Source organism: Ambystoma mexicanum, chromosome 8 (assembly GCF_040938575.1).
Source record: "Ambystoma mexicanum isolate Mex_15411 chromosome 8, UKY_AmexF1_1, whole genome shotgun sequence".
NCBI lineage: Eukaryota > Metazoa > Chordata > Amphibia > Caudata > Ambystomatidae > Ambystoma > Ambystoma mexicanum.
Window position 1 is genome coordinate 1,309,172,642 of NC_090929.1, and position 14,811 is coordinate 1,309,187,452.

Consider the following 14,811-nt stretch of genomic DNA (forward strand, 5'->3'; position numbering starts at 1 on the left):
GAGATGGAAATACATACAGCAAGGAGGGTATAGGGCAGTGTTAAGGGAAACAAGAGTAGATATGGAGTGGGTATTAGTTGCCAGATGTGTTAGAAAGATAAGAAGGGAAGAAAAACAGGAAGAAAAATGAAGGGACAGAGATGCAAACAGTGGTGAGACGGATACATTAGGTTGGACTCGGTTGTTCAGCAGATGAGCTGAGCATATGCTGAAGGCACATATTTGTTGTTTGCCCCGGACACCTCATTGTGTGAAAACTGTCCTGCTTCTATGACATTTGCCACTTTTCTAGGAACTATTTAATATTAGAAAGTTGCACGGGTACAGATGTAATTTTTCTTTTACAGTCCTCATGTGCTGGATTAGCCACCTTCCGTTTTAGCTTTTGTGTATTTACCCGTCTGTGAAACAATATATGAACACATTGTGAGTTTCACGGCAACACTTGGTAAAATCTTGCATAACAGAAGAGGTTTTTGTTTTAATGTGGGAAATGTTGAAACATCGACCCATCTCAATATACAATCACATAATTATGGTCCTTTGGTTATTGGTTAAGTTTGCTTGTTTATAAACCATAAGTGTACCCTACCCCCTTGGTTCAATCTGATTTAAAGTAAATTCTGGGGGAGCAAACAAACGACAATTTCTTTTCGAGAGTGCTATAAATTGTCCCAATTCACTAATGCTGGCATTTGTCCTCGTTTTAGTGAGATTGAGCTGTTTAGAGGGAGAAAGCAACAATCCTGTATTGGACCTATAATCATTGAAGGATTCAAAATCATAAGTAAAGTACTCATTCGGAGAAGTGATTTAGTTCAACACATTTGTACATTTTCTAAAAAACTTTATATTGATTGCTTCAAAGTATAGTACATGAATACACATAACAGAGATCATTCAATTTCATGATTCATTGTGCAAGAGAAATAAGAAAAACATAATGAAATTGTTTCAAAACATTAGAACAACTTGACAAACAAAAGTTAAAATTACAACAAGTGTGCGTCTAAATATAATCCAACGAAAAATACGGGGGAACGAAAAACACACAACAAAACTAGGGGGAAACTCAAACAGTAGTTGCCCCTGGGTGTATGGGAAATTCTTCTCTAGTTGGATTCCCTTGATTCCCTGTATGGATAGGTATGACTAAATTGATCCTTTGTCCATAGGGTTGGCTAAATTTATTTTCTTTGGGCTTCAGTTTTGCCCAACCTGTGGGTCTTTGTGTGGTAAAAGAATTCTTTGCCAACGTGGTGCTGGGTGGGAATGTCCCAGCTATTCACGTTTCGGCGGTCTTGCAGCTCACGCATGCATCCGCCTTGGTCAGGGCGTATTATTTTGGGACCCTGTGTAGGTGTGGAAGAAACAAAAAATAAGGTTGAGGTAATCCCTCATATTACCTGTCAGAATAATACTGACACTTAAACAAATATTTCTCTGCTCTAATGACAGTAGTTTTACCTGCCTTTGAGCAAATCCCAAGGTCTCGGTTGTAGAGTGGGCTGGAGAGGCGAGACACCCCTTGTCTTCCTGTGGAGTTACTGCTATGCCTAATGTAGGCACTAGTGGTCTGGAGTGAGATGTCCGTAATCCCTTCCTTGGTTCTGGTTCAGATTGGTGTGGATCTGTAGGGGACCAAGGGGGTAGCAAGAAAGTAGAAGAAAGAGAAGAAAAAGAACAATGAAAGAGGAATGTTGGTCAATGCCTAGTGTAACTCTGATTTCTGCATGTAGGTAACTGGAATCCATTGTGCACATAAAGGACATACCTGTTCCCAAGTCAACAATTGTGCCCTTGTTCGGGGGTTGATCCGATATGCTGGCCGTTAAGGTCCGACAAGTGGCTCTGGCGCTGTGTATGCGTCTTGGGTGGGGGTTCTTGATTTTCCCGGGATTGATACTCGCATCTGCATAGGCCTAAGAGAACGGTATGTATGTATATAAATATATATAAAAAAGTTTGTCAGCCAGTGGTTATCTGGCAAATAATATAGTAGCTGGCGGCAGTGCTTAAATGCGGGAGTGTGGGTCTCCTTGGTGCATACTACTACGGAGCGTATTCAGCTAATTACAAGTTGTGACCAGGCATAGTGAAACAGCGAAGTGACCAGGAGGACTCGTACATCTGCCCCCTGAGCGTGTGCATCGCTTATTGCAGCAGAAGTACAACGCAGAACTCAGCGTGGAAGTGTTAGTCCCATGAAAGTGCTTCGTTACATGTTGCCTCTGTGTGTTCGTGCGCATAGAGACTGCCGCGGGCATATCACTTACTTGTTTGTCCGTGGCAGTAACTTGTTCGCGAGGGGAACGAAGCCTTTCCGTGTCTCTGTCTACGGCCGTCAGCTATGGTGTTACTGAGCGGCTTGCATTGTCATGTAAACAAAAGCCGCGTGCGCGTACACGGCGTTCGTTGCCATGAGAACTGGGAACAGGTGTCTGATTGGGGCACGTGTTCCCGAAGGTCCTGGTGGTGAAAGGACTACAGTACTCATTGGGTGTTGTAGTTCAGGGCGGTGAACACTTGTTGCTGGGCGATGCGGGTGTGTGCAACTCACAGGTGGGCATTGTGAGAGCCTATGGCACTGTGATTGCTGCCTGGGGGCTAAGTGGTAGCTTTGATTATTGTGGTTGTCAAAGCGTCGTGGTTGACTCGCATCCTGCTTATCCGAGGTAGCAGGTTACCTGAGGGAAGCAATAACGGTAGATGCAAGTGTACTGGTGAGCGTGACACGTTAGAGTTCTATTGACTAGCTGTGAAGAGACTGAATGTGGAACCTACGGTTACGAGGAGAAAGGGAGGTGCTGATACATGTGTTCTCTCCTATTGTAGGTGGGCAAGTAACTCGTGCCTTTGTGTGCAGGAATTTGTGTGTGGGAGCTAAATTTCCCTGTGTACTCTGTGGCTATTAGCTAAGTGACCGGATGGAAGATTTAATTGAGTCCTTGGTGGTATGTATTTAAACGGTGTATCCACCGCGATTCCTTATGCAGTAGGCTATGTGTAAAATCCGGTCCTCCTTTGACTTTTTCTAGAACCCACCACTTAATATCATTGGGTGTATGTCTAGCCTCTAAGAAGTGTGGGACCAGTGGTGCTGTCAGTGTTTTGCACCTGATCTTAGATCTGTGCTCAGAGATTCTCAAATGGACAGATCTCATTGTCTGTCCGACATATTTAAGACCACATGGACATTCAATACAGTAAATCACTTGGGCACTTTTGCAGTTCGTGAGGTCCTTTAGAATCCAGTTCCTTTGTCCAATCTTGAAAGATCTCATTTTCGTGGTAAAACGACAAGCCACACAGTTACCACATGGATAATGTCCCTGTATGGGTCGTAGTGTTCTCTGTCCTGTGCGGGATGGTTCGGCCTGAAATAGTGAGTGTGTAAGGTGTTCTTTCAGGTTTCTAGCCCTCTTATAGGCAAATCTGGGAGGTTCTTCCTCCGGGAGGTTTAGTTTGGCAATGTGCCAGTGTTTCTGCACTATTCTTTTGATTGCTGCAGTGTGTTTGCCATGTGTCACAGCACATGTGAGCCGGTCCTCTCCTTTGTTGAGTTCTTCCTCTATTATTTGAATGAGCTGTTCTCTATTCATGTTGAAGGCTCTCTTCATGGATTGATTTAAAAGTCTTTTAGGATACCCCCTGTCTTTCAGTCTCACGGATAGGGTCTCTGCATGCGTTTGAAAGTCTTCTTTCTGTGTGCAGATTCTGCGTATCCTTAAGAATTGACCATAGGGCAAATTTTGTTTAATGTGCACCGGGTGGTTGCTCATGTGGTGGAGAAGAGTATTCCTATCTGTGCTTTTCCGGTGTAGATTGCAAATCAGTCTGCCAACGTGGTGTTGGATCGTGAGGTCAAGGAAAGTTATCTGGGATTTATTGTGTTCTATGGTGAACTGTATGTCGCTGTTACACGAGTTCAACCATTCCCAGAATTGTAAAAGTTGGTCCAATGGCCCTGTCCAAATGAAGATCACATCGTCGATGTATCTATACCAATGGTAGGTTTGCTTGTTTGCCATACACATCAGCTTACCTACAGCAGGTTTCAGAAAGCTCCAACTCTCCATGATAAGGCGTGCCACAAGGTACAGGTCTCAATCAGCAAAGAGACGTAGATGAGCACGAGAATATGGGAGAGGCACTGCACCACTCTGCCTTGCAGGTACCCTTTCCCAAATGAGCTTTGTGATGGATATTTGCAGAAATGATCTCTACAGTAGACACTTGAATGTGCCTAACCAGCCTACGGTGCTCTTTGTTCGGTGCTCCTTCAAAATGGATATGTACCGACCTTGCCACTCCACTCTGGATGCTGTGAAGATGTGTTCACCAATCAGCTGTCTCATACACATGCTCGGAAAAACTCCACAGCAAAGTGCAAACATGGCACCAGTGTCAGTACCAACATTTTTTCCCACATTCCCGCAAGCCATGCCCTCAAGTTGCACCACACAATGGCCGCCTTCAAGAGCAGCAACATAAACAACCCCCAGACACCTTTCTGTCTAGATGTTTCTTTGGTGATCCCATTAAATAGAAGAAGGCATTTGGTTAGGGACAAATAGGGTTTTGAATTGCTGATGTATAATCTGAGATCTAATCACTGATTTGTGTGTAGCACAAGACATTCCAACAGACATTGCTTGGAGTTGCGGAACTGCCACATATGAGTATAGAACTGAACAGATTAAAAACAAGAAGATCCCTCCTTGAGTTGTTTTACTTCCACCTGCTCCCCCAGGTCAGCTACGGCAGAGCTATCAACTACCCAGAAAGGACCACAACCTCCCACTAATGTCACAGTTCCCTTCACTGTGGACCCACTGAATCATGCTCTTAACTCTTCTCCAGGTAACATTCAGTGTTTGATCACTGCTGGGTGTAAAATGAAGGGAAAGCACAAAGAGGGTGAGGGAGAGAGCAGGGCTGAAGTCGAGGGTACACGCGGGTGGACAAAGTCTGCTCACTTTTTTCCGAGGGTAGACTCAGTCCCCCCCAGCTAAAATGAGAAATATTGAATGTTCTCTTTTAGTTTATGAATTAAAGTCGAACTTAGGGATCGAACCACAGCCATCACGTTTGCAGGCTAGACACTTCACCATTGCACTATATACCCTGATGAAAATTGACAAACAACAAAAGGTGAAATGTCCCATTTCGCTACTGCAAGCTCCAGGAAACATATTTGTATTGTTCTGGGAGTTTAAAACATGCACACCTTTTAACATTTTCAAAAAGACTATTAGAAGAAAATATCCTCTCTTGGTTTCGTGTGTGTTGATTTTATGAAAGGAACATGTCATTCGTCCTGTGCAATTTGGGTGGCTATGCAAAGCCAATTTAATGAAATGTGCATATTTCACCTTGCTATGCTAATTTCTGGCGACGTCGCATTCCATTGCGTTTGTTGATGAGTCCCCCCACTTTAATTTTTAGGACTTGATCCCTGAGAGGGACCAGACAAAAACATTAAAGCCCAGTGTCGGCAGGTTTCTATTATTTTTCTCTGCTACATGAGAGGGGGCAGACATGATTCAGCACAGGAGTTTTCGCCCTATAGCTCAAATCTTGAGATAACCTCGAGTCAGCTGCTTGTTTTGAGACAGCTCAATCCTTGCCTGGTTTGCCACTCAAGTACTTAAGGCTGTTTTATTGAATTAATGTCACTACTTTGTTACAAATTGCCATCTATGAGGGTGTGAAATTGCTGGCTTTTTTATTTTTGATTAAATAAAATGATGTGGGTCATTCTGTTTCTGAAAGGAAGGCCTGCTAATTAGGCACCCTCCCATAAATGCTCAGTGCTAAAGTGCCAAAAACGTAGTGCACACGTGTTCCTTGCTGCAACCAGTCTACCGACATTCACAGTGCCAGCTCTTCAATGGTGCTGAGCAGGGTCAAAGGTCACCTGTGTATCCCTGACAGATGCTGGGAGACAAGGAGTCTGAAGGCAAAGGTGTCATTTTAACTATCTGCACCCTATGTCTAAGTTCAAATGATTATGGAATCTAGTGATACTTAAATCTGCAGATATAAGCCATGCCTTATCTGGCCTGGTGACTGCTAGAATCACACAATTATCAAGCCACAGCAAGTTGGCATCACAACAGTGTCAGCTCTGTGATCAGGGCATAACTATGACAGGACAAATGTATGTAAGTATCTAGACTGTATCCACAACTGCCATGTGGAACCATGTCCAGGATGCTGCCCCTTTGAGTCTAAAGCAGAAAGGATAACACCTAACCCAAGGGGATAGAAACGTCACCCAGGAGGTCTCAGTTGTAATGATTTGCTTGGGGGTGTGATGTCACTGACTGTGGAGTGTTTGAGGTCAGTGTGGAGTGTTGGGATGTCGTGTGATCTGGTGTCTGGAGTTCTCAGGATGACAGTTGGTAGTTGTAGCTGGCTTGATGGGATGTGCCAGTGTTACTGACCATGGCACTTCCAGACTTGTACTAGAAGCAGAATAAACCTTGCAGAAACCTACTTGCTGGCTTGGGTTGGTGATCGCTTCCAGAACCCCATTATATCATTTGGCGACAAGGATGTTTCTGTGGTGGAGGGGGCCGCAGTAAAGTCAGTACACCGCCCTCCAGCGTTCATGTCCCATTGTGGTGGTGCCAGTACTCTCTGAATCTAGTTAGTCGGTTCAGGGAAAGGGATTCAGCAGGCCAGTCGGTGCTGACGTGTGGTGACTCCTGTGTCGGAGCTGCGACCGGTGCCGTACGGCGTGGATTCCAGTGGGCAGAGCGGGAGTCGAGTGTGGATGTCAGGTGACCGCTCTGAGGACAGAGTTTTGGGACGGTTTTCCCATAAGGAGGTTGGCGGTGATTAGAGGTAGCCGCATTAGTGCAGGGCACTGTAGCCAGTAGCCGGGTGCCCACGGGACCTCACCGGCGGGCAGTGGAGGAGTGTGTGAGGATCGGCACACATACATTGAGGGGAGCCATGGTCTGCAGTGCACAGAAGACGGGCTCTGGGGGACAGGCAATACAGGACCAGTGTGTGGTGCTGGAGTGTCAGAAGCGGCATTCTCATTAGGAGCCTGGCAGTTTTACCAGCCATGAATTTATGAGGCAAAGTGCTTAGCCAGCGGCTGGGTGGCATTGGCAGGACTCATTAGGCGTAAGGTTCAGCCAGCGGCCAGGCGGCGTTGGTGATCCAAATAGTCAAGGGTCATCAGGTGACATTTTGGTGTTGGCTGGGCCCCTGTGTTGGTTTTGTGATTGGCACTATGTTCTGCTGTTATGGATGGTGCCACAGCGAGGACCGCAGGGCACCAAGGAATCCGGAGGGAGTGTCGGAGTGAACGTGGGGGCGGAGATGCTTTCTCCACGGAGCCAGCGACTGGTGTGATGACGTTGCCAACTCTGCGATGGCCGTTCCTGGATAACCCGTTGGACCGCAACATGGACTTGGAATGCAGCGTCTTCCCGACGGGTACGGAAATGGTCTGCAGAAGAGGAGCAGTGGACGGTGAAAGGGGAACAAGGGAGCCTGTAGTGGCGTGTGTGATGCCCACAGAAGGGTTATTTGGAAAGAAGAGGACATTCCAAGCAGCTTTTCTTCATGGTGGGGAGGATTTCCATTTGCAACATGCAAAAAGGACGTTTCTTCCAACGTGTTCCATGTGCAATGCGGAAGTGTGTCGCAAGAGGAGTTTTGCAGGAGTTGCAGTATAGTCGTGGAGAGCCTCAAGGAATTTGATCCTAACCTCTGGCAGTTCTACATGGGGGTGAAAGCCCTTACTTTGGCAGAGCACTGACATTTCAGGTGTTGGGTGAGGCCGGTTGTATGGTGTTGTGTATTATGTGTTGTGGCCTCTGGGTTTTAGTTTGGTAATTATGTTCTTTTTGTGGGTGTTAAGGGCCAGTATGGTGTGAGTGTTCATGTGGTGGCCCTCGTGTTTAATGAGTTTGTCATTGTATTGCCATTCTCATGTTTTAACCAGTTTCCTTTCCAGGAGGGGTCTGGACTCGTGGGTGTGGGGTTTAGAGTTTTTGGTAAATTTCGGGGTGTCGGACATTGGCAGGTGGGGTGTTGGACATGTACGTGATGATTATTTGGGGTTGAACGGGGGTGGAGTGTTTCCTTACCATGATTGTATAATACAATGGGAACCTGTTGGGAAAACTTTCAAGTGGAAATATGGTGTTATGTTTAATCAGCTTTCTAGTGGGAACATGTGTGTTATGGTTCCCCTTCTAGTATGTTCATGTCTTTGTCTGTTTTGTGGTGGTGGTCACAGCTAGGGTGGTGGCTGTGTGGGTGTGTTGTGCATTGTGAGTGTAGGTGTGTATTTGTCATGGGGGATGCAGCCAACTGGCAGGGGTGGTTGCAGGGTTTGCTGAATGCCGGGCGGGTTCAGTGTTGGTGGGTATTTGCATTTGGCCCATGAGGTGTTTGCACTTATTGGCATAAGTGGTTTTTGGCCACTATTTAAATAGAAAGGTTTTCAAGCTTTTTCTGAATAATATTAAAGAGTTATAAGACCTGATTTCTAATGGAAGTTGGTTCCATAGTTTCGGGCCAAACACTCCAAATCGTCTGTCTCCCCTGGAGACTAATTTGGACTTTGGCACACAGATCAGACGTTGGTCTCTTGAACGAAGATGTCTATGTTTACAATATTGGGTGATCTTATCCACCAGATATTTAGGAGCCAGTCCATTCAGACACTTGTAGATCAGAGATGCTATTTACAGCCCCTCCATTTCCTGCAAGCAAGGTACTCTGGTTGTGATGTCATAAGGCAAAGGGCTGCATCAACAGCTATTGGACCTTGTAAAGGAGGCTTGCTTTTGACCAACTCCCAGTGGCATTTTGCCTTTAAAGGCCCTCATTCTTCAATCAATCTCTGGACTTCGACAAGGACAGGAATAATTCATCGGGGCTTCTGTTTTGGTTCCAGTCTATCCCAAATTCCTCTGCCATGGTACAGAAGAAAGAAGACATCCTAGGCGTAGAAGAGTGCTGCCCCCACCCATTCAAAGGGAGAAGTGGGGCTGACTCTTGGAACAAGGCCTCTCTCTGCTGGCTGTACTGGACCAGACCCCTGCTCACTGGTGGTGAAGGACCCCACGTAAGTGCCAGGCAAGCTGACTGGAGTGGGAGGGCAACCAAAGCACTTACCCTGTGCAGGAGACCATGGGTTGGGACTTGCAGCAACTGCAGAACCAAGAAAGTGACCACTGGCTCCCCCTTCATATCCTCAATGGCAGTGTGTGCATCTTTCATGCCATCCAAGTTGCCATATGGCAACTGCAGGAGTCATCCTTGATCTCAACGCTCAACTGCCTCCACATCTCCAGTTTTGGAGCTGACACCAAAGCTCCACTGCCTCTGCATCTGAGACCTGCTGTCTGAGCATTACCAACTTGACACTGCCACTGGGTCACTAGCTTCTTCACACTTTTAGATGATGCTGATACAGTGACCCAATGTTGTGTCAAGACAATCAAGTCTGCTCTCTTCCAAAGGCCAGTCTCCACTTCACCGTATCACAGACCGTAGATTCTTCCATGGTTCCTGACCCATCACTGCCTGCCATCCCCAGTGTCTTCAACCCGCAAGCCAACACCACTGCTGAATAGCACTGCATGATTGGACCTGCCACTGTAGCCCCTAGACTTGACATTGACTTGGTGCCAAAAGCATTCAGACTCCTGGTTTGATGCTGAAATTCCTGCCTCAATGTCATTGAGCATTAAAGACAAGAACAAAGGTACTGTAAAGATGCCCTGTCCACGTAGCCCGCTTGTTGGGACCGTAGTCACCATAGCTTGTTCTAAAAGACCTGAACAATGCCTGCTCATCTACCCAGGGTGTTCTTTCACAAAGTGGTCTCTGATGGTATCAACCAAAAAAACACAGGTACAAATTATGAGGATGAAAATGCTGAATGGGAAAGGTTGCATTTTGCTGCATATATATGTGGAGGGGAGCGTAAGTGTAATAATAATTGTGGGGAGTTTGGAGGGTGAACCTGCATATAAATGAGGCAAAAAGCATTAGTAAAAAAAAGTCGACATTTAGGTGATCACATAGATTTGTTTCTGATTTGTAGTTTGGACTTTATTGTTTGATCAAAATCTATATTTGTAAATAGCCTTTCATTTTGGACGGTTGTATATACGTTGTTTGGGTTGCTACTGCTATCTTTGTTACACCTCTGCTGAAGATATAGCCTTTCTTCGGCCTGCGCTACCACACAAGTACAAGAAGGTATTCCTTTCGGGCCATGTCTGTTTCACCTTTATGATTAAGATCACAGCTGGGTTAGTAGTGTTGTAGGGCTGAGTAGTCAGTTAAGCAGACACTCACCCCTGTACTCCTGCAGAGCCGTAGTCATTTCGTCACACTACCACATGAACATTTTACTCATTACTCCATGGTTATGTATGTCTGTTAACAACATCAAGAACATCTAGAAAAAGTACATTGTTCATGTTCTGAGTTCCACGTTTCGAAATGCTCTCTGGTCTCTTCTAATAAAATACTGCAAGTAAAATTATGACATTTCGTTTAGTTTTTATTAGTGATGGCTTTGCCCTCAGGTTTGTCAAATGATTGTGCTCCTTAGTAACTTTCTCTCAAACGCCACAAATGACAGCAAAGTATTGCAATAACTTAACTTAATGCCACACTCATGCTGCTTTGAAGCACTGCAAATATATGAATTTGAAATGAAAATGAAATCACCCAGCTCAATGGTGCCAAGCTTATGGGATTCATATATAAGACTAAAAACAGCCTCAGTACCTGTCTGATTTTTCTAATAAGAGAAGAGTTTTATTTATTGGATGACTGTATGGAACGATGTCAATAAGTAACATTTTTAATCACAAGACTGGATACAGGTAGAGCAATAATGAGATTTGGAAAGAGAGAAAGAGGTGTGTGTTTCTCAGAGGCATTATATAAACAGATTAGCTCAGGAGGATAGCTCAGCGGCAAAATGCTCGCCTTGGAAGTAAGACGACACGAAGCAACACAGGTTTGATCCCCAGATCTGCACTTAGAAACCTTTGGGTATTAAGCGCGTTATAAATACCTAACTAAGAGACACACTCCTGTAACAGTGCCTCGATGCCCCCGGGCTGAGTGAGCGCTTTAAAAATTAAAAAAAAATAAACAAGAAAATATAAGCGGCTATAAGAAAGATCAATTTGGTGTGCTAACAGCTTGGTGTACCTAAAGTATGTTTTTTTAAAAATTTAAAATGATCAATACATACCTCATCGCCGTAGTAGAAAAAGTGTAATGCAAGAATCTTTGGCAATTAACTCAATTCATTTAGGGAGACAGAAGATCAATGCTAGACTTTGTTGGATTATTGTGTGTTTCAATAGCATGCATACCACTGTAAAATTCAAAATGCAGATATTTCTAAAGTATGCTGAGTAACCCAAGTCATGCGCTCTACTGTTATTCCAGACAATGGGCCTCATTACGAGTTTGGAGGTAGCCATGCCCTTAATAAAGGCATTGCTACACCCAAACTCGCGTCCGGGTTCCCTGAATGGGGGAATACCAGGCCATTCCTACCTTGGAGGGCCCGGTATTTCCCCATTCAGGGAACCCAGACCCGGTCCATCTCCATTCCCATTTGCGCCCCCGTAAAACCAGGCGTCCTGAGCGGGTAATAGGGCAGTAAGGGGTTAATGGCTCTGGCACCTTTACCTGCGCCGTTATCCCCTCGTAAAGAGGCCCAACATCACAGTAGTGCAAATGTAAATTATTCGAGAGTAGGTCTGTCTAATAATTCTGACTTGGCTTAACATACATTTGTGGTTCCCAATGTACTGACATCTCCTGAAACTCTGCTGGGTCAAGTGATTGCCATGTTATGCGTCTTCATGTCAGATGTTTACACATATGTTTTCTCTTGTTTGTGTGCTACTTCATATCCTTATTGATCTTGAAATGAATGAATGAACCTCAAAAATCAAATGAGAAATCAGAAAACATACTTCACAACTCCTAGCCCTTGACACAGTCTAAATGCATGCCACAATACAAGCGTGTTACATTTTTAAAACCGTAGAGCGCTATTATTTATTCTGCCTTCCCATCCTTTTCTCTGATTTTAGGTTTGCATTGTGCAGAAGAAAGACACGGAGACAATGTATGCCATGAAGTACATGAACAAGCAGCAATGCATCGAAAGAGACGAGGTTCGGAATGTCTTCCGAGAACTAGAGATCCTGCAGGATATTGAACATGTGTTCTTGGTGAATCTCTGGTAATTATGCCCATTCTCATAAAATAATTTAAGAAAAGTATGAATTCATCACCACATAAGTATTTGAGCCACGTCAAGAGGCAGTGGGCCTCATTGTGAGGTTACCAGTAAAACCCGCTGGGATATTACAGGCGGTGCGGGACAGTGATTTCCTGACTTGTTAACAATGCAGGTGATTCACTGATAATCATGCTGGTAAGGGCCAGAGCTCCCGGCTGGTCAGGCCTGCCAGTAGTTCTGTGCACCTACCAGCATACTTAGTATATAGTTTGATGGTCCGGAAAGGGCGCCATTACCTTGCTGCCGACACCTTTATTTCAGGACTGCCAACCTCCTAAAGAGGGTCACTGACTCCTGATTTTATCCACCTAATGAATCTGACGCTATGCCTAGATTGGCAGTGGACCATAGAGTAGACATTTTTTAGATCCCTAAATGGTATTTGATTGGGGATGGTTTGGGTTTGTCTTGCAATTTCTCATTTTGTAGCACGACTTCCACCTGTACTATTGTTATAGACTATTCAGTCCTTTTCTGTCTCCGTTGGTAATTTTCGGTTCTTCTATATTTCCTTCTTTTGAATCCTGTTGTTTCTGGCCATTATGCAATGTATTGTATCAACGCAGACATTTTTGTAAAAAGCCTTGGCAAGGGCACTATAGAGTGGAAATGAACATACACATATACATATCTGAAGAATTCTGAGCAAACAGTTATCTGGGTGAATTGTATGCATTTTACTCATATTCCTCTATCGACTTCATGGGCCTGATTCACAACGGGTTTTCCAATGGGAATTTCCAATTGAACAGACTTTTTTTTTAATCAGGCCCCATGTCTCAATCGCCCTCTCGTTTAAAAACCCTACTCATAAACTGCTCCCTAGGACAACACCTGACCATCTATCTCATTCTGACTGTGGAACACCAACAACACATGCAAGACGACCTCCTTTATCACCACATTGACACCAACATTCTACCAGGGCCTTCATGACATAACACCTCTCTGGATTCAGCCCAATCACTGTCCACTGCTAGCAGCATGGACTATACACCAAGCACAAGGTGTTCCCCCATGTATACTATGGAGGGCATTTTATACAACACAGCAATTGCATGCCAGGGCCTGCCGATGCTTGCACACACATGCTGTTGCGTCCCTCACAAAGCAGAGTGTAAAAGTAAAGAGTAAAGCAAGGCGACATCTCCTTCACGGTTTGCTTTTTCTCCCTACTTTGAGGGAAATAAAACACTGCCTGCAAAGTACGCATTGCAGGCAGAGTTGTATAAAGGATTACAATGGAACCCGCCTGACATTAGCAGGTCCTACATCAAAGCACATTCCATTGGAAACTTTAGTCGTGCATGAAAATCTCACCCAGCGGTAAAACCAAGCGCTCTTCTGAGACGGAGGAGGCGGGCAAAGCGAGATGCTAACTCGACTTTGCTGCCCGCCTGCGCCTCGGCAGGGAAATATGATGGAGCAGAAAATGACAGTGCAAAAGTAATGTGATGCTTTTTGTTTTCTATACCGCTACTTTTAAAACAACCCTCTATGTTGTTTGCGGGCAGTGGTTCAGCAGGAACATCACTAAAGGTGGGCGTGCATCCTTATGAATCTGAGGCTACGCAGAGGTCCGCAAAAACTAAGGATGTGTTTATTTCAATGTGCCACATCTGTCTCAGAAAAGACTAATAATAGCATTGTAAATAAGACATGCTATCATTTTACAAGTAAATGGTACTCCTTTTATCGACTCTGTAAGGATTGAAGGCAGAAAGGTCCATGACAGAATTTGAACATATGCATGCAGTTTCCACGAAGATCGCCGCACAACTGCATAGCGATAAACCTGACTCCCTGAGATGAACCCCGCTAGTTGTCACCCCTGTCCCGGTCTCTTCCCTGTCTTCTGTCAATGCATATTCCCAACTGTTTTGAACAGTGCTCCTCCATTGCTTGGTAGCTAGGTTTGCACTAGATAGATAGATAAATGCATACATAAGCGCACATGTTCTCCTCTAACGCACATCAGGCTGCAAAATAGCTAGTCAGCATAACGAGCCAATACAGACAAACACTGACCACTTTACTTGTCCCTTGTGCCACACCCCATCTACTCCACTGATTGGAGGAATTATGTTCATCCTGGATCATTTCCAATTGTACTCCCCAACCATCACTCTCAGTGGTATTCCCTCACATCTATCTGCTTTCACCGTGCCATTACCCTGAATATTGTACTCGGCCCAACATGGACATTGCTTTTAAGGATGCTACATGCTGTGTAATGCACACAAGCCGCCTTCATTTGTTTTCCAGCTCTTCAACACAATCTTGTTCTCTCTGACTACTATCTTTCCCTGGACACTCAAGGGTCGTCTTGCCCATCACAGTCCAGTCGCAGCATCTTTGCTTCCCTTGCAACCCTGTAATAATGATGCAACAATATATCCACTCAATCTATCACATCCTACCTCAAATAGGTCCACTTTTTGCCAATCCTAGCTTTCTTGAGCTTCACCTCACTGACTCCATCAGGTCATTAA

The 14,811-nt window shown here is 44.8% G+C and overlaps 1 protein-coding gene across 3 annotated transcripts in view; it reads left to right on the forward strand.

Moving 5' to 3' along the window:
- Positions 1 to 14,811, forward strand: part of STK32C (serine/threonine kinase 32C) — a 2,128,976-nt gene that overhangs the window by 1,567,018 nt on the left and 547,147 nt on the right. For all 3 annotated transcript variants that reach the window (XM_069611418.1, XM_069611419.1, XM_069611420.1), the window contains exon 3: positions 12,108 to 12,259. In XM_069611418.1, the coding sequence (XP_069467519.1) occupies positions 12,108 to 12,259 (152 nt within the window). The remainder of the gene's footprint in view (positions 1 to 12,107; positions 12,260 to 14,811) is intronic.